Here is a 22,802-nt window from a genome sequence, read left to right on the forward strand (position 1 = left end):
GATCACTTGAATTCTCCTTGCATATGATAGGAATCTAGAGGTCCAACTCTTTACTCTCCCCATAATTTTTTTAATCAGTGTTTGGAATTGGACAATTGAAGTTCTTTTGGAGCTAAGTGGTACCCCAAGGTACCTTATAGGTAAAGTGCCCTGTACAAATCCTAATAGATGTAGGATTTCTTGTTGTACCTCCTCCGACACTCCTCCAAAATAAACAACACTCTTCTCCTCATTTGCTTCTAGCCCTGATGTTTTTGAAAATATAGTAAATAGGTCATATAGTAGTTTTACTGATTTGGAGTCTCCTTTGCTAAACAATAACAGATCATCTGTAAAACTCAGTTAATGATTGTATTGATAAACAACAAAGATATTGAAAATGTTGAGCTTGATAATCAAAGATAGCCTTTTTAATTGTATTTCTAGAAAAACCTTTAAAATGTGGATTATACACAATTTGAATATAATGAATAAAACAGGGATTTTCAGCAAAACTAAATGGTAAACCCATAACAACAATCATTTTAGCTAATTCTTCAAGATCTTTTTCTCTGTTATATGAACATTGTATACTAGAGCCAGAAACATTAGAAGGATTTAATTGTGTTTGGACCATATTAAAGCCATCTACTCCTACATTTTCAAGAAGGGTGGTACCATTATTTTTACCTTCGGCTACAATTTTAACATGCAAAAATTCATTTTTACAACATGACATTAAATTATTACTCAAATGTCCCGTCCCACCCTGTTTTCCTACAGTTTTATGATTCATTCTATGTTTACATTTATTACAAATAAATTGTGTTTTATCTTCATTCTGAGTCATAAATTGCTACACAACTGATTTTTTAGCGCGTTCTACCTTAGGCCTAGGATGCATGGGGGAAACGGGAGCAGGACAATGAAAGGGAGCGGGAGGGGAAGAGGGAGTGGGAGTAGTAGCTGGCTGAGTTTCATCATCATCATATTCATCAACATTATTATCAAAACTATCAATATAATCATTAACATCATCATGTTCATCATCTTCAGGTAATTCCTCATCAAAATTACCAAACTTTCTTTGTAAATGTTCATGATAAGGATCTAATCCACTATTACTATCCATATTAAAAACAGTTTCGTCAACATGCGTATAATCATCCGTATTTATTCTTAATTGAGAAGTTTTTTTAGTTTTAGATTTAGAAGTAATATCGGTTTTTTTATTTTTCTTGGATTTTGAGCTCCAAAAATTAGTGATCGAATCAACTATGGTTGTTTTACCCTTGTCAACATTGTTTTTACCAGAATCCATATTCAAATATAAAAAGTGAGTAAATTATATATAATACGAAAATGTAATGCAAAGTTTTAAACAAATAAATAACTAAATAAGTAGAGACTAGAGACTAATTACTCACAGAATAAATAATTAAATGCAAACAAATAAATAACTAAATGAAAAGTGAGTTGGAATGAATGTACCAAACATCTACTTAAAAAAGTAGATGTGTATGACCGAAAGCCGAAAATTGAAAGTTCAATTTTGAAGCTCCAATTTCCAAAGATCAAATTCGTAATTTTAACAAGAATAAGAGATTAGAGACTTGAGTGAGACTTTTGAGAGTTGTTGAGAGAGTAGAAGCTAATATTTTTGTGAGTGAAAAGAATGAAAGATTGGAAGTATTTATAGTTAAAAAAAAGGATGAAAATGTAGTTTTTAGAAGGTTCGGGTATTAAAAAAAGTTTGGGGGGGGGGGGGGGGTAGAGAGGTGTAAAGGGGAGTTATGGGGGTGAAAGAGCCGTTGGTGGGGCTCAAAACCCATTGCCCAACGACTCTCAAAATGGCTATATTTAAGATTTTTTTTTAAAAAAAAAAACCGAACTAGACCGGATCGGAACCGGTATTTACCGGACCGGGACCGGGACCGGAACCGATATTTACCGAACCGGGACCGGAACCGATATTTACCGAACCGGGACTAACCGGTATATCCCAGTTTCCGTCCCGTTACCCCTCCCAGACCCCATAGACACCGGCCCTAACCGGTACAAGCCGGAATGGAACCGGACCGGTACCAGAACCGGCACCTCCCGGTTCCGTTGCCAACCTTACTTTGGGTGGTACTTGAATTCTGCTTCAATTGTTTCAAGAGTCTTGTAAGATACTCCATTGATAAACATGCGATACACATAAATAATAACATAAAACAATAATATAAGAAACGACATTGAAGCCTTATTTTAAATATCACATCTCTTATAAATAATAAAATTACAAAAGAATACAAATTAATGATAAGTTGGTGCGTTAGATTAAATTTCTCAATTTGAAAGGTAGGAAAGCAATATTTTTCACTTAATACCTAATTACATGTAATTTTAATAGTAGTAATATGGTTTCAAACATTTAAAAGGTAGGAAATCAAATTGCCCACTTGGCAGCCATAATTTGCCTAATGTAATTTTCCAAAATTTCAAAGGTAGGAAGATGGAAGCATCTGCCAGTATAACACGGTTGTCCTAACTCGTATACACACTATTATTGCTACTTCCTTCCTTGCATCAATCTGTACCAATAAAAATAGGAGGGAGAATATTGGAGAAGAGAGAAAGCGTGGAATGCTGAGATCTTGTGGTAGAATCAATACGAAAGTTTAGGGGAGAAGTTGGGTTGTGTATATGGGGGGTAGTAGTTCATTTGTTGATGGAGTTCTTCGATGGTTTCATCGTCGTCACACTAATGAAGATGCGATCTTGACTCAACCCCACAATTCTGCAGATACCCATTTACAAGAAAAACAAGAAAATAAACACGAATTTACTATTACTGAAGACTTTGACTTTACCGGTTTAAAGCTCATCAAAGTACCCAAGCGTTTTCATTTGCCTATTTCTTCTTCTTCCATGGATCCTATCAAAAAGGTCTCTTTTTATTGCCCCTTTTTTTTTTTTTTCTGGGTTTATTTCAATTTGATCTGTCTTGATATCTGGATTTGAATCCCTTGTTTATATGGTAAGAGTTATATCTTTTGATTGCGAATGAAATTTGAATTTAATACATCTTTCACTTTTGGTAGTCTGTGCTATTACTAGGATTGAATAATCTTAAACCAAATTTCGCGAATTCCTTTGAGACTTTGGATTTATGTTAATGGGGAGTATTAGATGGATTTTGGTCAATGGGGAAGTCATGTCAAAGAATCAGCTTCCTTGATTGCTTATGTTTTTGTGTTTATTGTGTTTGTGTATATGAAGAAGTTACTTCTAGTTGTCCCTTATTATGTTTTAACCTTTATGTCAATGTACATGGGTAAGAGGATTTTTTAAGCTTTCAGATGTATGATATATGTTTTGAATGGGATGTTCTTATTCAGAATGCGTTAGAGACGGAATTCTTTACTGAATATGGAGAGGCAAGTAGATACCAAGTTCAGGAAGTTATTGGCAAAGGAAGCTATGGAGTTGTGGGGTCTGCTGTTGATACCCATACTGGTGAAAGAGTTGCAATCAAGAAAATTAATGATGTCTTTGACCATGTTTCTGATGCGACAAGAATCTTGAGAGAAATCAAGCTTCTTCGGCTACTTAGGCATCCAGATATTGTAGAAATAAAGCACATTATGTTGCCTCCTTCTCGAAGAGAGTTTAAAGATATTTATGTTGTTTTTGAATTGATGGAATCAGATCTCCATCAGGTAATTAAGGCCAATAATGATCTTACACATGAGCATTATCAGTTTTTCCTCTACCAGCTTCTGCGTGGACTAAAATATATTCATACAGGTTGGTTCTTTCTGTAATTCGAAATGTGCCTCTTGCTACCTCTAACTGTAGAAGTTAAAATTAACTCTGTGATAATCAAACCTGCCACTTTTGCCCCCTTACCAGCAAATATCTTCCACCGGGATTTAAAGCCGAAAAATATCCTTGCTAATGCTGACTGTAAGTTGAAGATATGTGACTTTGGGCTTGCTCGTGTATCATTCAATGATGTGCCATCAGCTATTTTCTGGACTGTAAGTTCAAATTTAAAAGGCTTCCTTTCTCTGTTGTTTTTTATACGTGTTTTTGTCTGGTATTTTTGATACATGTATCTTTTTGAATGTATTAAAGGATTATGTTGCAACTCGATGGTATCGTGCTCCTGAGCTATGTGGCTCCTTCTTCTCTAAGGTAAGATTCATTTATAACTTTCAAAGTATTTATTGTTCAATCTGCTGGTGTTTATGCAACAACTATAATGTCACTGACTTTAGCTTTAGCTCTCTTTTTTTCTGATTGTGTATGCAACAACTGCAATGGCACTAAATTTTAGAGTTTAATTGTTCATTCTGTTCCATATATTTTTTTTTTTTTTTATAACTGTGAAATCCGCCTGTAACTCGTCCTTAGGATCAATCATAGCCTTCTAAACTCGGTGGATAATGGGCCCGCACCTCTACCCTTCTCCACTTAAATACTGAGCTTCGCTTTGCATGGTGTGGGGCTTGAACATGTGACCTAAGCCACAAATCCTCCACCTTTTGCCACTCGAGCTAGGCCTTGAGGGCATTCTGTTCCATTTATTCAACAACTACAATGATGTTAAGTATAGTTGATGACACTTAGTTTTTATGTATTATGTTCAAGTTTGTTTCGCATTATTTTGTTACTTCTCCATTCTTTTGCACCTAGCGTCAATGTATTATGATCAAGTTTGTTTCGCATTATTTTGTTACTTCTCCATTCTTTTGCACCTAGCGTCAATGTATTATGATCAAGATTGTTCCTCATTATTTTGTCACTCCCCTCCTCAAGTCTTTTGCTTTCCTTTGAGATTCATAGCTAATATGCCTTTCTATACGGGGAGAGCAAAATACTAGCTAAAGTAATTATTTTTCACAATAAATGGTTTGGGGATGGCACTGGATGTACTCATATACCATTGCAGCCTTTAACAATGCATGCAATCTAGATTCATGTGATTACAACTGGAAACTGCACTGATTGAAAAATTAACTGCAGCAAAAACCAAAAGGATAAAAAAATGTAGAACAAAGAGGGGAGTCTAAGTAGTAATACATAAAAGTCACATTGTTATCAGATCTATAACTTTGTTGTTTCGCTGATCTGTTCTTTATTCATGTTAGGTGAAGATGTTACCTGTTTATCATATTATCCTATGTAGCTATGTTGAATTATAGGTTCATGGAGCTACTTGTTGGAAAAAGAAAATTTGAATTCAAGAACTTAGGTAGTAGCGTAATTTCCTTGTCAATGATGAGTATTTTCCTTTTACAGCATTTGGTCCACCTTCCGTAATGAGTTTTAATCTCTCGAATCTAGTGTAGTGCTCATCAATACTGTGGGATACCTGTAATATGGCCTGTTCTCCTCAATGGTTCAGCAACAGTGAAAGATTTAGTTTGCTGACTGTTTGTCATAGGTGGATACAGAATTTAATGGCAGTGGGTCTCGTATTGTGCTGTCTCTGAAGTAGATACACCATTAGCCACAAGGCTAAAAGACACCACAAGGAAGACTAAAGTAATAATCTTAAAAAGCAAAGAATATGCAGCAACAAACATTTTACTGTGAAGATTACCAAGTCTATGAGGCTGTAGGAAAATTGGGTGCATTTTGCTAATCTTCAAGTAATTGCCTATGGAAATTGGAATTTTCAACATTTCACAAGTCCTAAAAAGGTGAAACTTTTAAAAAGTAACAACATTATCATTTCAGAGAAGCTAATAGGTTGTCATATGGGTTTATAGTTTTAGCCCAGAGAATACCACACATTTACTGGCTTTGAGCATGAATGTGCCACGCTCAGTTAACCTTCTGCGAACTTCTTTTCCAAGTTCAGTTTGAGTCTGCTTCCAGCATTGGTATAGACAGAAGAAATGGATGAGATGCTTAAAAGCTACTTCTCTTGCATTTTACACTGACACATGGCTTTACAGTTTACATGCTTTAAGGACGAGGATTTGTTCGTTGCCAAATTTTGATGAAAGAATAATAATGTGAAAAGATGTTTCACTATGAAACAACTTTATCATACATGTGAAGACTTTATTTGTGTTGTTGACACATCCTCACAGACTCATTTTCATGTGACATATACGTCTCTAAGAGTTCTCTATTTGCAGTATACTCCTGCTATTGATATATGGAGCATCGGATGCATATTTGCAGAGTTGCTTTCTGGAAAACCATTATTTCCTGGAAAGAATGTAGTGCATCAATTAGACCTAATCACAGATTTGCTTGGGACACCTCCTCCAGAAACAGTTGCAAAGGTTAGTTCTCATAATATATGCTTTTCTTTCTCAGAATGTTCTTTAATAATATGTTATTCTTTTAGTATCATCCTATTGTGCATGTTTTTTGTGCCAAAGTATGTGTCTAATACTGCTAGTAGATATATTTGAGAATAGAAGATGAGGGTAATACACTTAAGAAACCATTGGTGAAAATAAAAATCACCACCAAATTTGTGGTGTTGTCGGGCTTCATTGTTTGAAGGCGGAAGGAGCTGTGGTGTTCCCTGAGGGCTGTTTCTGAGCTAACAAGAAGTTGAAAAGTGAGACATCTATGGCGTGAAAGCTGATGAAGATGATGCCATTTTCTGGTAGAGTGAGGGTGAATTAAAGGAGGCATTCATTGGTATTTCTGATAGTGATGGAGCTCTACGGTGATTATTTTTTGTGGTTTCTACTGCCCTGTATCTGTGGGCTTTCAGGTGGCATAACTGATGCGTTCTTCCTAGTGGTACTCCAGCAGCTTGAAGGATTCCAGCCAGTGGTGTCACTTGTTTTTGGAGTTTTTGACATGTATTCAAGGTGGCTTTAATTTTTTGTGAATGACCTGTGGTCACAAAGATGTAATGATGATATCTCTTGAAGGTGGCGTGAGGCGTTGGTGAATGAAAGATGAGTACAATGGCTTGTGAGTTGTAGTGTTAAGAATGCATTTCTAAACTCTTAAAAAAAGACATCTCTAGGTTGAATTGCAGTGAACTCTTAAAACTTGAATGGAGAAGAATGAAGGTGGCAAAGAGAATTAGAAAGCTTAGGTTTCTGGTTGCTGGTGAAGGAGGTGTGGTGGTATAGGATCTCCGCGAAAATAAAGTGTACAGTTGAAAAAACAGGACAAGTATAGAGTGGTATTTATGTGTTATCTTTAGAAGATAAGGTAGAAAAACTGTTGCTGAGAAGTTCCATGGTGTCACATTTTACATGCTACTTTATTTTTCTCTTATTTTATTAACTTGTTTCATTCAAAACTGGCAGATTAGAAATGAAAAGGCTAGAAGATACCTCAGCAGCATGCGGAAGAAACAACCGGTTGGATTTGCAAAAAAGTTTCCAAATGCAGATCCTTTGGCATTACGCCTACTTGAACGACTGCTTGCATTTGACCCTAAAGATCGGCCATCAGCAGAAGAGGTAGTGATTGAAAACAAATCCAATGTTGTTTCGACTACTAAACGAAATTCTCAAGTCCAATTGACTTAACACTAATATTGCCTTTTCTTAGGGATTAGAGGATCCTTATTTCCATGGTTTATCAAATGCTGATCGTGAACCATGTAGACCACCAATATCAAAGCTTGAGTTTGAATTTGAGAAGAGGAAATTGGCAAAAGATGATGTTAGAGAACTCATATATCGCGAGGTGCGGCTTTCTTTAGTATTAATTGCTACCTTGTTAGTGAAATGATTCGAAGGATTGACTTTACTCTTGTCTTGAACAACCAGATTTTAGAATATCATCCTCAGATGCTTCAGGAGTATCTTTCTGGTGGAGATCAGACTAGTGGCTTTATGTACCCAAGGTTTGCTGCTAATAGAAGCTAGTTCTAATAATTTATGCTCTTTCTTTTCTATAATAGTTGACCCGCCTCTTTCTCTTCCATTAAATGCCGGTGTTTGTAGTATTTTACTGGAGCGTAATTGCTACTCTCATAGGTGGAAGAACATCACGAAACATACATAACTTTTCTTTCCCTTAAAAGTAAAAGTTGACAATCATTTTCAGATGAAATCAAAGGAATTAAGTTTTCAGCAACAGTAGGGTTGCTGCAAACTTTTAACATGACAGTAACAAAAGAGTTCATCAGTTTTAGACACACTTTGATCAATCCACTGGGATCCAACTAGCACAAGTATTGGGTAACTTTGCCCACCAAGGTTTAGGCAGATGAGAAGAATTAACCACTTATGCTGGAATTTGAACCTTGGTTCGCAAGATTTTCACTCTTATTAGTGATTGCCTTATCCTTGGTCTAGTGTTGGATCTGATTGATCATCCTTCTGTGAAAAGACATGATTATTTTAATATTTTTTTCTCTATCACATACAGTTGATTGTTGTCTTCTAGACTCCCCACTTCATATAAAGGCAAATGTATTGTGCCAAATAAGTTTTCTTTATTCGTTTTGTATTGCTATTCAAGAAATATTGATTGTGGTTTTTCTTCTATGTTAATTTAGTGGTGTTGATCGGTTCAAGCGACAATTTGCACATCTTGAGGAGCATGCTGGTAAAGGTGAGCATAGTGCTCCAATTCTGAGGCAGCATGCTTCCTTGCCTAGGTGCGTTGTTGAATCTATGATTCTTTTCGTCATATGGGTAAAACGGTTTTTTCAGAATCTGCAGATTAAGGAATTGCTTTGTTTGTATTTAAAACTATCCACATTAAAAAAACTCAGATTTGGAAAGTAGTTTCTCAAAAAAATAAATATCAATTGAAAACAAGGTTTTTAAAATATACTGTGCTTTTACATATGGGTGTGGATCATAGAGTTGCTTGTGTTATCTTGTGCAGTGACTTACCATTTAGCTCTTGCTGTTTAAATATTTCCAGTCTTTTTGGGCACTGAGGACCTTGGATTTGTTTACATTCTATTTTAAATTGATTATCATCCTGTTTGATCGATTAAACTCTTATAGTTTGTCCGCATATACTTAATACAAAATTTAAGTATTACAATAGATTACATTAAAAGCTGAATTATGTGTGTTGGTTAGAAACCTTCAGTTAACATATGAACTTGTTTTCTTTTTTGTAATACCTCTGCTGCAGAGAGCGAGTTCCTGCACCAAAAGATGACACCTCTTCCCAAAATAATGATTGTGAAAAGAGAACTGTTTCAACAACTCTTCAGAGTCCACCAGCGCAGTCTGAGGGATCAGAGAACTACAGTGCTCGTAGCTTGCTGAAGAGTGCTAGCATCAGTGGTTCCAAGTGTGTGGAAGTTAAAAGAAGAAACGCGGAGGTAAATCCTTTTATTCTGTTTCCCTTACTGTACACTCAATAAAGCAAGTGATGAGAGTATCTTGTTTTAAAAACCAATTTGAATGCCAGTTGTTGCAATTTTTAGCATTCCTTCACTCATCTGTCGGTACTTTTTCTTATTGACAATGTTTTTATAGGAAGAGCCAATCGAAGAACAAAACGAAGAAGTTGATGGTTTGTCTCAAGAAGTTGCTTCTCTTCATGTTTAATTCTCTGCAGAACCATTTGTCCTGCAAATCAACATTTTGAAGTTTCACTCCTTGATTTCAGCTAGAAGCTAACTGTAGGTTGTCAGTTCCTATTGTGTTATAAAATATTACTTAGTATATTTGGAAGAAAACTCTCCAGCTATCAAAATTTTCTCATTAGATGACAAGGTTTCAAATTTGTAACGATTTCATAAACACTACTTCCTACCCTAACTAACATATAGTCTTTCTTAAATATCTTTCCTTGTATGTCCACGTACCTGCGTGTTGCGTGGATGATATTGAAGAGAACAACATTATACATTATGCTCGAATATATAGTATTATTTATTTGAAAATATTAAATTTTATTTCAACTATATTCATAAAAGGACTAACATGGAAGAAAATGTTTTTCTTCTATCTAAAATTGTTGTAAGATACTATGTTATGTATAATATCATTCAAAGTTTGTTGATGAATTTGATAAAAGTAGTATTATTTTCTCAATAATTGATTGTGTAAACTATCAATAGATTCCAAGCTAAGATTATAAAGTACAGTAAAACCTCACCAAATTAATATAGTTGTAACTGTGAAATATTATTATTTTATAGAGGTATTATTTAATTGATAAATTAATAATTATTAATTTATAGAGTATTTTGAGATTCAACCTTGTGATGCTGAGATTATAAGAGCTTTCAAGATGTATTATCGGAACAAATTTTATGGTAGGATATTAGAAGACTATGAAGTGGGACATGAAACTGATCGAGGAAAGATTAATATTTTGGATGCTATTAATTTTGCAATTCCGGCTTGGACAACAAATGTTCAACAAGAGACAAGAACAAATTGTTTTCAACACTGCAAAAATTAATTGGAGGATAAAATCTTAAAGAATTTGAATGAACCCACTTGTCAAAACATCATTCATGAACTTGGGGTCATGATTAATGATCTTTATTACCGTAATAAAATGGATGTCACTAACCTATTGGATTATCCAGGTGAAAATGATACATATTCAGAGGTCTAGAGTTTAGAAGAAATTGTGGATACCATAAAAAAACAATGTTGATGATGAAGTTGTAGATGATATAATACCATTTGAATCAATTACATGTAAGAGAACACTTATCGTATCTAAGACTCTTCACAATTTTATGGTGCAGATCGAAACACTGAATTTTTTTGATGCAATAAGAAAAGATAGAGATGAACTTCAACTAGATTTAAAGTTTAACAAAAAACAAAACACAATATAATCACATTTCATTAGTACTTTTAAAAAATTATTAATTTATAATATTAATGGGACCATATATTTATATAGGGGTCTTCAAAAAATATATTATCTTATCGAAATAATTAATTTTTTCCATTGCTGCAATTCGAGACCAAAGGAAAATATTATCTCAGAGAAATTATTAATAAATTACCGAATAGTAATTTAGTGAGGTTTTACTATATTACATTATTAATTATCTGATTTTGTGAGTGAAACTTAAATAGACTCCATGCTAAAATATAAGTTTATTGTTAAAGGCAACGTAAAATGCTCATTCAAGTATTCGTAGAAAGAGAATTACTTACTTGTCTAGTAACTAGATATAGGACCCCGTGTCAGCACGGGGCCCAATATATATATATTTTTAATTTTAATTTATGTCATATTATGAAATTTGAGAAATTATTAAAATTTTTATATGATTTTAAAAATATTTTAAATTTTTAGCTATTGTGATTTGTAGTACTTTTTTTTAACAAAATTTTGAAAATAATATTTATTACTTTGTTTGTTCTAATTTATGTGGCACACACACAATTTCAAATATTAACCATTTTTTATATGTCTCTTTAATATATTAAGTTGTTAATTATTGTATTTTATAGTACATTTTGAACGTAATTTTTTAATAATATATGTTATTTGCCATGTCCCAATTTATGTGGCATTAATTGATAGATTTGTTGGAGTCGAGAGATTTATTTTGTTAATTATTGTAATTTATAGTTTTTTTTTCCGTCAATTTCAAACAATATATGTTGTTAATTGATAGAATACTTTTAATGTAATTTTAAAAAAAAAATATGTGTGACTGTCCATGTCCCAATTTATGTGGCACATAAGTTTTGACAATTAACCAAAATTTTAATACATTTTAAAAAATATTTTTAAGTCGTTAAATTTTAAGTAATTTAAATTGTTGTATTATTTATTACAATTTATAATACTTTTAAAGTAGTTGAAATATTGTACTATTTATTATGATTTATAACACTTTTTTTTTAAATTTATGTCATATTATGGAATTTGAGAAGTTATTGAAATTTTTATATGATTTTAAAAATATTTTAAATTGTTAGCTATTGTGATTTGTAGTACTTTTTTTTAACATAATTTTGAAAATAATATTTATTACTCTATTTCTTCTAATTTATGTGGCAGATGCAGAATTTCAAATATTAACCCTTTTTTATATGTCTCTTTAATATATTAAGTTGTTAATTATTGTATTTTATAGTACATTTTGAACCTAATTTTTTAATAATATATGTTATTTGTCATGTCCCAATTTATGTGGCATTAATTGATAGATTTGTTGGAGTCGAGAGATTTATTTTGTTAATTATTGTAATTTATAATTTGTTTTTCGTCGACTATTTTTCTTATTAATTATTGTAATTTATTGTTTATTTTTCGTCAATTTCAAACAATATATGTTTATCATATAATCCATTTTATGTGGTACCAATAGAACTTAGAGAGTCAATTAAATTTTTTATATAAGTTTTAAATAATTAAGTTGTTAATTATTGTAATGTATAGTATTACTTATATTATTTTTAAATATATTTAAATATTATATGTTAGGTTTTTTATCCTAATTTATATGGCATTGATAGAATTTAAAGTGTCAAATAATTGTTAATTATTCTAATAGATAATATGGAGTATTTAAGTCATTTATAGTATAGTAATTAATATATAATATAGTAGTGTTATATTATGGAATTTGAGAAGTTATTGAAATTTTTATATGATTTTAAAAATATTTTAAATTGTTAGCAATTGTGATTTGCAGTACCTTTTTTTTTACATAATTTTGAAAATAATATTTAGTACTCTCTTTGTTCTAATTTATGTGGCAGATGCAGAATTTCAAATATTAACCCTTTTTTATATGTCTCTTTAATATATTAAGTTGTTAATTATTGTATTTTTTAGTACATTTTGAACCTAATTTTTAATAATATATGTTATTTGCCATGTCCCAATTTATGTGGCATTAATTGATAGATTTGTTGGAGTCGAGAGATTTTTCTGCAGCCGTTGAAGTTTGTATATCGAAAACGTTATTTTGTTAATTATTGTAATTTATAGTTTCTTGTTTGTCAATTTCAAACAATATATGTTGTTAATTGATAGATTTTTTGGAGTGAACTATTTTTTATTATTAATTATTGTAATTTATTGTTTCTTTTTCGTAAATTTCAAACAATATATGTTTATTATATAATCCATTTTATGCGGTACCAATAGAATTTAGAGAGTCAATTAAATTTTTTATATAAGTTTTAAATAATTAAGCTATTAATTATTGTAATGTATAGTATTACTTATATTATTTTTAAATATATTTAAATATTATATGTTAGGTTTTTATCCTAATTTATATGGCATTGATAGAATTTAAAGTGTCAAATAATTGTTAATTATTGTAATAGATAATATGGAGTATTTAAGTTATTTATAGTATAGTAATTAATATATAATATGTAGTATTTAAGTGGAAGGTGGTGGGGCCCACTTATGTAGTTTGATAAATATATTGGATATTAGTTGTGATTTATAGTATAGTAATTAATAATATATAATATGTAGTATTTAAGTGGAAGGTGATGGGCCCATTTATATATTTTATAAATATATTGGACATTAGTAGTGATCTTATTGGACCATTAGTAGTCATTCCTAGACTCTTCTATAATATAGTGATAGATTTGTTGGAGTCGAGAGATTTATTTTGTTAATTATTGTAATTTATAGTTTCTTTTTCGTCAATTTCAAACAATATATGTTGTTAATTGATAGAATACTTTTAATGTAATTTTTTTAAAAAAATATGTGTGACTGTCCATGTCCCAATTTAGGTGGCACATGCAAAGTTTTGACAATTAACCAAAATTTTAATACATTTTAAAATAAAATTTAAGTCGTTAAATTTTAAGTAACTTAAATTGTTGTATTATTTATTACAATTTATAATGCTTTTAAAGTAGTTTAAATATTGTACTATTTATTATGATTTATAACACATTTTTTTAAATTTATGTCATATTATGGAATTTGAGAAGTTATTGAAATTTTTATATGATTTTAAAAATATTTTAAATTGTTAGCTATTGTGATTTGTAGTACTTTTTTTTTTAACATAATTTTGAAAATAATATTTATTACTGTCTTTGTTCTAATGTATGTGGCAGATGCAGAATTTCAAATATTAACCCTTTTTTATATGTCTCTTTAATATATTAAGTTGTTAATTATTGTATTTTGTAGTACATTTTGAACCTAATTTTTTAATAATATATGTTATTTGCCATGTCCCAATTTATGTGGCATTAATTGATAGATTTGTTGGAGTCGAGAGATTTATTTTGTTAAATATTGTAATTTATAGTTTCATTTTCGTCAATTTCAAACAATGTATGTTGTTAATTGATAGATTGTTTGGAGTGGACTATTTTTTTTATTAATTATTGTAATTTATTGTTTCTTTTTCGTCAATTTCAAACAATATATGTTTATTATATAATCCATTTTATGTGGTACCAATAGAATTTAGAGAGTCAATTAAATTTTTTATATAAGTTTTAAATAATTAAGCTGTTAATTATTGTAATGTATAGTATTAGTTATTAGTTTTAAATATATTTAAATATTATATGTTAGGTTTTTTATCCTAATTTATATGGCATTGATAGAATTTAAAGTGTCAAATAATTGTTAATTATTGTAATAGATAATATGGAGTATTTAAGTCATTTATAGTATAGTAATTAATATATAATATGTAGTATTTAAGTGGAAGGTGATGGGGCCCATTTATACAGTTTGATAAATATATTGGATATTAGTAGTGATTTATAGTATAGTAATTAATAATATATAATATGTAGTATTTAAGTGGAAGGTGGTGGGGCCCACTTATATATTTTACATAGTAAGTATTGGACATTTGTAATGATTTTATTGGAACAATGGTAGTAAATTCTAGACTCTTCTAATATAGGAGAGGTGACAGCGCCTATGTGTCAGTGCCACAATTAATTGCTAATTTTAAAATTTTAAATTATCAACTAATCAAATATAATAATTTGTTTTTAAATAAAGAAAAGAAGTTACTATTTTAGAAGATAACAACGTTAAAATGAATAGTTACATTCTTGAATTTTGAGTTTTTTTTTAAATAATTAAATATAGATAATTAAAAATTGATTAAAAAAAAAGTTTTTTAAAAAATAATGACAACCCACGTCCTTTGAAAACAATTCTAAAAAGTATAGAGTGTGTTATACCTTTTTTTTTGGTTGGGGGGGGGGGGGAGGGACTAAATAAAAAATCTGTTTTTTCTTTCAAAAATAAAAAATACTCCTCATAGAAAAAAATACCCACGTTTTCTGAAAAACACATATAATAATAATAATAATAATAATAATAATAATAATAATAATAATAATACTAATACTAATACTAATACTAATAATAATAATAATAATAATAATAATAATAATTATTATTATTATTATGGTGGGGCCCACTTATATATTTTATATAGTAAGTATTGGACATTTGTAATGATTTTATTGGAACAATGGTAGTAAATCCTAGACTCTTCTAATATATAGTAATAATGTAAGACTTAATTTAAAATTTTATATTTAAAACTCAAACTAATACCCAATTGTCGTATGTAAGCAAAAAAATAGAAATGTTAAATATAACAGTTTTTAATCTTTAAGTAATTAAAATAGTAGATTATTGTTTGTTTTATTTTTTGTGTGAGGCCTTCCTATCTTTAACTTTTAAAAAATAAAATAATAATATTTAATTCATGCTCAAAAGTTACCTTTCAACTCAGGTCAAAATCAAATAAGTATAATATATATATATATATATATATATATATATATATATATATATATATATATATAAGTAAAATATATATTGAGGATTCGTTTATTATTTTATCGTAAAATACCCATTTGTAACTTTTTATTATTCTTTTCTTGAGTTGAAAATCAAATTGTGTTAAATATCAATATGTTAAAGTCAGGATTATTGATATTAAGCGGATCAAATTGGGTGAGTCATGACCCAACCCAATTTTTATCCCATTTGAGTCCAACTTATTTGAGCCCAAAGTAAACTTGCAATGGTCATGATATAACCTGATTTCTATTTCAACCAATTTTACTATCACCAATTTCAATCCAACCCGCCCATTTGACACCCCTAAATGCAAGTATTAACATTGTTAAGGACCCAATTACCCCTCAAAACCTTAATCTTTTCCACTATAATTATGGAAAATATTTTGTAAACAAATATTTTTATGCAATGCATGCAATTTTTAATACATCAAACCAAATAATACATAAAAATAATCTATGAATAAGTAATCCAAGTCCTGAAAAAAAGAAAGTAATCCAAGTATAACTATAAAAGCATTACAAAATAAAATAAAATCATTACTGATACTTTTTTTTAAATATTATTTTTATACACTCTACCAAACGACCCCTTATATACATTAGTATTGGTTTTATATTATCTGTAATTTCATATGTTTTGGATTTTACACAAATTTCATAGTGTTAAGAGTTAATTACATCATAAACCTATTTTTAAAAAAATTACAAAAATCCCTTAAATTTGGTGGAATCCGGATACATCTCAAAATGTCCGGATACATCGCATCCCGATTACGGATACATCGTCCAACGTCCCTATACATCACGTTTTGGTTTTGGATACATCACTCAATGTTCTGATATGTCAATCATCGTCCCAATACATCACATAAAGTGATGTATCCGATCGATACATTGTGTAAAGTGATGTATCCAAGAATATGAGAGAGCATAAATTTTTGTAATTTTATCAAATGGTAAAGAATTTTAGAAAAAATGGTAAAATAAGTTGTGTATTTAGTTAATTTTTTCTATTATTATTTGCAATTTCATATGTCAAAATAGTTGGGCTCACAACCCAACTTGTGATATTTACAAAAACTAGATCGGCCCAGGTCCGTGCTAAGCATGGGCCCAATATGCTTGATGTTCTTTTTCAAATATAATTTGAAAGAATCTGTTATGTGGATAGATCATTAGTCTTCAATTTAATTAATTAGAATGAGCTTAGGTAACTAATAGTGAAAGTTGTGAGTGAATTAATTAACATAGAATAGTATTTTAAGAGATTAATAACACTATAAGAAAAATGGTCCCAAAAAGTGTAATTTTGGTTCCTAAAGGTCAATAGCGACTTGTAAAATCTGGTCGCCACCCGTCTCTATAGGCTTCGTCGTTAAAGGTCTTTAGGGACGGGATGTTACAGCCAGTCGTTAAAGGTTAGTAGGCAGCCGATAATCTTTTGGTCCCTAAAAGACTTCAAAGACTTTTATAGGAACTATATTTATGATCTTTAACTCTTTAGAAACTACTTGCAACTAGTCCTAAAAAACCTATAAAGACCAAAGATCTGGTCACTATTTTAATTTGATGGACCATCAACTTTTCTCCATCGGAATATATGATGTTTTACATTTTATTTAAATATATTAAATTAAATGAATAAAACAAGATTATCAATAATATCCTACTTTTAAATGAACAACATTCCATTTGTATCATTGTATGTGAATGATAAACCACTATTCACTACAATCTAAACATGCCCCTTTGGGGAAAAACTAACATGCATCAAGAGAAAGAGACGATGTATTTTTTTTTCTAATGAGCCCTAGCAAAATAATATCTATTACGAATGTACCAATAGACATAAAAACAAACAGCAATAGTCGAGAAGCCGAGCATTGCTTTTATTGAAGCTGATTGTCAACTAGAATCACAACAACAAAACTATTGAATTACGAATGTACTCAACAAGAATCCTCATGACAACAGAAAGCATTAAATTGTCATCGGAAACATCCAGAGGAAAATAAACAGTAAGAGCAATACTAAATTGTTTAAAACTTGTGCTCTTTGGGTGGTCTGGAAGCGATCATGTCCAAACTAGCAAAACCAATGGGATTCTTCCGAGGAAGTTCTCCAAAGAAGATGCATTAGGAGGCTTCAACAGATGACTAATGGTTTCTTGCAGGCATTCAGCAGTGTCTCCCTACACTCTTAACAAGCCAATCTTTTCAACCTTGGATTCAAAATTGGAGTACGGAGTTTCTGGATTCAGGGTGCACAGATATTCCTCTGCTTTTTTCAGGACAAGTTTGGATGCCTTCTTCACCGTTCAAATTGGCGTAGTTAGAAGAACACATAATAATCATATAGTTTGACCAAAAGCAATAATAGCCTACATTTTTCATTAGTTAACCTTACTACCTTTCCTTTGTATTTATGGTGTCTGAGAAAGTCAATGAGGCACTTGGTAATCTCCTTGTCATAGAACATTGTCAAAGCAATGTGGCGAGTAAGAAACTCCAAACCATTACCAATGGAGTCAGAAAGTGACTTTGGAGGAGTTACCACAGTAAATGGCTCAAAATCCATTTCCAAAATGTTTCCACTGGTAACATAAACGAGACACAAACATTAAGAATCTGCCAAAAAAAAAAAACTCATTCACAAAGCAAAGAATTGTAGAATACTATTATCTACAAATTCATGACTCAAACTACCTTTGACAAGCACAAGCCACTGCGAATGAAACCCTAGCAGGCTGCCAGGCATTGATACAAGTACACTTATGTAGACCCCTATGAGTTTTCCGAGGAAGACCTGTTACACCTCAACGAGTTACTACACCTTCATAACCTTTACCTTTGGTTACACTAATGGTGTCAATCATCTCATCCTTCTGGATGAACAACATCAACTGGAACCTAAAATGTTTAAACTTCTATTCTAATCGGAAATGGCAATAGAAAAGTAATAGTTTTCAATAATTGAACTAAAATGGGAGTTAAAATAGTAATTAGTAGCAGTACTGAGCAGTGGAACTCCAAAATAGAACTAATGCTGCAACACCCAATAAACTTACAATATACTTATCTATCATTCCTCTCTCGTAATATTTTCATAACACTGGTTATGTGTGTCTCTATAATAATGGTTTGCACACTATAGAAAGGCAAAGGGGTTACCTGTAGAAACTGAAAACCAGTGATCATTCCACGAACATCAAGATTGCTGTACGTAATATTCTGGAGATTTTCAATAAGTTTCACATTTACCTATTTGAACAAACTGAAGCAAGCACAAAAGGGGTCCAACTTAGAAGCAGAACCATGATTCTCAGTATAAAAAACTTATTACGAGAGAGGAATAGCTGAGGAACCCGCGAGTCGAAGTCACTAAACCTCCCAAAGCTAAATTGTCCAGGTTACATAAACTATAGCGTCAAATCTATTGCATAGGACATATGTAATTCCTCTAAACTTTCTTGTTAAAGCAATCCTCTTCATTATAGAGCATTTACCTCACTAAGTTTATATCTCCATTTCTTGGACAAGAACCAGACGAAAGTTTTTTTCATTACTTCGCGCTACATTAAAAAGGCAGATATTAGAGCGACTAGAGCAACAAAATAGAAAAGTTGCACGTAAAGGAATCTACAATCCCAAATAAGCACACTCATAACAAGACTGCTCATACAGTATTCTAGTCAAACACTGCATTCATTTCTCACAAATCACAAATCACAAATCACAAATCACAAGCAGTTGTAAATGATATTAAGGACAAAAACTTTCTAGTGCAAAGATAGTAACAGGGTAGTTCGACAAATTATATGATGTAAGCTCTATAGGGAACATGAACGAGGTGATGTACTTTGAATTTGTCTAAGTTGAATTCGTCTTTCTTAGGTAGACTATGATCAGTTAGGATAAGCTTACCAACAGAAAATTAGAAGACGGTGAGAACAGTGAGGACTACATCTAAATGCTCTCATCTACTATGAAGTAACAATTGAAGATATCTTAAAGAAAGCTTTACAAAGGGAGGATAGCAATTTTTGCTGTGGGCGAGGGGCAGAAAAACCACCATAAGTGTTGGTATCTGAAGCAGTGAGAGTCTTGCAGAATATGCTAACTTTATCAAATAGCAATGCTAAAAACAAAGTAAAGTCATCCAAACAGTGCCTGTATTAACAAAATTTTACCTAAAGAAACAAAATTTAAGCAGCTAGAATAACACATCTAAATCAGAAAACAATGGAAGCACATAATACCTGATTGTCGGGAACTAATGAGACTTGTCCATAAACCTCATGAATCCTGCATCCTCCTATAATCAAACACATATGAAAACCAAATGCCATGAAACTAAATAAATATTTAAAATTTTCTACAATCAGCACTAAGCAGAGAAATATACACAAATAGATAACCAATCTGTACCAAATTTTCAACAAAATTGACGCTAACCAAATGAAAAGTATACTAAATTGTAGCTTCGCATCTGCAACGTGACAGAAAACGCGAGGATGGAGATGTTCAAAGTGACAACACTTCTTTCTTCGGCATTGAAATCAAGGGTCCAACAAATGCATGATAGAGCTCCATACACAGTGATGACATCGCCGACAAAGTTGACGACTTCAAATCCATATACTTTCAGGCTTGGTCTGGAAGCAATCATGTCCAGACTTGCAAAACCAATGGGATTCTTCCGAGGAAGTTCTCCAAAGAAAATGCATTAGGAGGCTTCAACAGATGACTGATGGTTTCTTGCAGGCATTGTTTCCCCACACTCTTTCCAAGCCAGTCTTTTCAACCTGGGATTCAAAATTGGAGTACAGAGTTTCTGGATTCAGGGTGCACAAACATTCCTCTGCTCTTTTCAGGACAAGTTGGAAACTTTTCAAGTTTTGGATGCCTTCTTTCACCGTTCAAATTGACGTAGTTAGAAGAACACATAATAATCATACAGCTTGACCAAAAGCAATAGCCTACATTTTTCATTAATTAACCTTACTACCTTTCCTTTGTAGTTATGGTGTCTGAGAAAGTCAACGAGGCACTTGGTAATCTCCTTGTCATAGAACATTGTCAAAGCAATTATGCTGCGAGTAAGAAACTCCAAACCATTACCAATGGAGTGAGAAAGAGACTTCGGAGGAGTTATAGTAGTAAATGGCTCAAAATCCATTTCCAAAATGTTTCCACTGGTAACATAAATGAGACACAAACATTAAGAATCAGCCAAAAAAAAACTCATTCACAAAGCAAATAATTGTAGAGTAATATTATCTTCAAATTCATGACTCAAACTACCTTTGACAAGCACAAACCACTGCGAATGAAACTCTAGCAGGCTGCCAGGCATTGATACAAGTACACTTACTTAGACCCCTATGGGACCTGTTACACCCCAACGAGTTACTACACCTTCATAACCTTTACCTTTGGTTACACTAATGATGTCAATCATCTCATCCTTCTGGATGAACAACATCAACTGGAACCTAAAATGTTTAAACTTCTCCTCTAATTGGAAATGGTAATAGAAAAGCAAGTAATGTACCGAGAGTTTGGGTAAGCTCCAACAGTTCCTTCTTAGCCTCCTCGTCACATATACGTTTCAACGCAGTAAATTCCTGAACTAGGTTTGCAAGCTGAGTAAGTGATCCCATGACTGAAAAGAGAAAAGACAGTAAACGGTTCAAAAAGAAGGTCAAAGGGAGTAGAAACAGGGTATAGAAACAAATTCTGGATTAGATATACATGCAGACCAGAGGTGAGACAGAGGAGAAGTTGAAAATGTAACAAGGAAAGAAACAATCAACTTGAAATTTGTACTAGAAAAGCAATCCTCTTCATTATATAGCATTAGTTTATATCTCCACAATTTAACACAACTACCAAACTAACCCACACAACAAGGAATTCACAACATCATACAATGAATTGTTACACCAGAGAGGAAACAGACTAATTAACATCAAATTAATCAACCCAATGGATTTTAAGTAAGATGATAAAAATTCACCTGCAGTAACTAAGAAGAAGCTATTTGAAATTGTATGTTGTTGTGACTATCAGAAAACAGGAGTAGAAACAGGGTATAGAAACAAAGACTGGATTAGATATAGCATTTAAAGCAATCCTCTTCGTTATATAGCATTTACCTCACTAAGCAGTTTATATCTCCACCATTTAACACAACCACCAAACTAACCCACGCAACAACGAATTCACAACAGGGAATTCACAATGAGTTGTTAAACAAGAGACTAACTAACATCAAATTAATCAAGTAAGATGATAAAAAATCACCTATGTTGTTGTGACTATCCAAAAAAACAAAAAAAACTTCAGGTTGTGTCTTCAACGCACCATGTACATTAACCATAATGTAATATCTTTTTGAGTTAATTTTGAACAGGAGATGTATTAATTATAATGTAATACTTTTTGAGTTAATTTCGAACAGAAAATACATTAACTATAATGTTATATCTTTTGAGTTCATTTCAAACATAGGATCATCAAAAAAAAGTTTAAGATGGATAATTAGTGGATTACGCATTTATAATTAATATATAATATTTTTATAAAGAGTTCAACGAGTAAGCCATAGATATGTCCCTTTTCAAAAAGGAAAAAGAAAAATGGTGGTTTGAGTTAAGCGATCCAATTTTTGTGGGATTTTTGTACTACTATTTTTAAAGACATGCATTTATCTTTATATAGTAATGATATTATTTATAATTGTAAGAATTTAACATAAATGTTAGCCATATATTTGAGATATATTACCGTAGATATTAATGTAAAAAAATAATTTAATGGTACGGAGATTTGAGCATTTTAACTCGAAATTCTAAACTTCTGTTAAAAAGTATATAACTTTCCAATATATATTTTTTTTACTTCTTTCCCCTCATAATCTTCAATATTATCTATGTGAAAAAAAATGGGAAAATTGTATGAAATATCAAACTATTAATTCAAATTAAATGTTATAGCCATAGTTTATTTTATTTGTAATTCGTAGCAAACATTTCATTTTTTTGCCATATGATTCGGTATACAATTAGTCATTTTCGGTATACAATTACTCATTCGGCATACAAATGTATAAAAGGTGTTG

The 22,802-nt window shown here is 31.3% G+C and overlaps 2 protein-coding genes across 2 annotated transcripts in view; both read left to right on the forward strand.

Annotated features, from left to right (window-relative positions):
- Positions 1-22,802, forward strand: part of LOC125830388 (ATP-dependent Clp protease ATP-binding subunit ClpA homolog CD4B, chloroplastic) — a 569,404-nt gene that overhangs the window by 162,867 nt on the left and 383,735 nt on the right. The gene's annotated exons all lie outside the window — the stretch shown is intronic.
- LOC125830402 (mitogen-activated protein kinase 9-like) lies at positions 2,424-9,731 on the forward strand. The gene is made up of 11 exons (XM_049509594.1): positions 2,424-2,910; positions 3,363-3,771; positions 3,877-4,004; positions 4,102-4,161; positions 6,117-6,266; positions 7,260-7,415; positions 7,507-7,644; positions 7,728-7,804; positions 8,462-8,563; positions 9,055-9,247; positions 9,405-9,731. Exons 1-11 carry the CDS (start codon positions 2,668-2,670, stop codon positions 9,474-9,476), a joined length of 1,728 nt encoding a protein of 575 aa, XP_049365551.1. The 5' UTR covers positions 2,424-2,667; the 3' UTR covers positions 9,477-9,731.

The sequence above is a fragment of the Solanum verrucosum genome, unplaced genomic scaffold (assembly GCF_900185275.1).
Source record: "Solanum verrucosum unplaced genomic scaffold, falcon-dt-bn FXZP01000228.1, whole genome shotgun sequence".
NCBI lineage: Eukaryota > Viridiplantae > Streptophyta > Magnoliopsida > Solanales > Solanaceae > Solanum > Solanum verrucosum.

Excerpts from the sequence above, each read along its gene's own strand:
- LOC125830402 (XM_049509594.1), top strand. The coding sequence starts at position 2,668 with ATGGGGGGTAGTAGTTCATTTGTTGATGGAGTTCTTCGATGGTTTCAT. Across the intron at positions 2,911-3,362 it reads CCATGGATCCTATCAAAAAG|AATGCGTTAGAGACGGAATT; the intron begins GTCTCTTTTTAT and ends GTTCTTATTCAG. Across the intron at positions 7,805-8,461 it reads AGTGGCTTTATGTACCCAAG|TGGTGTTGATCGGTTCAAGC; the intron begins GTTTGCTGCTAA and ends ATGTTAATTTAG.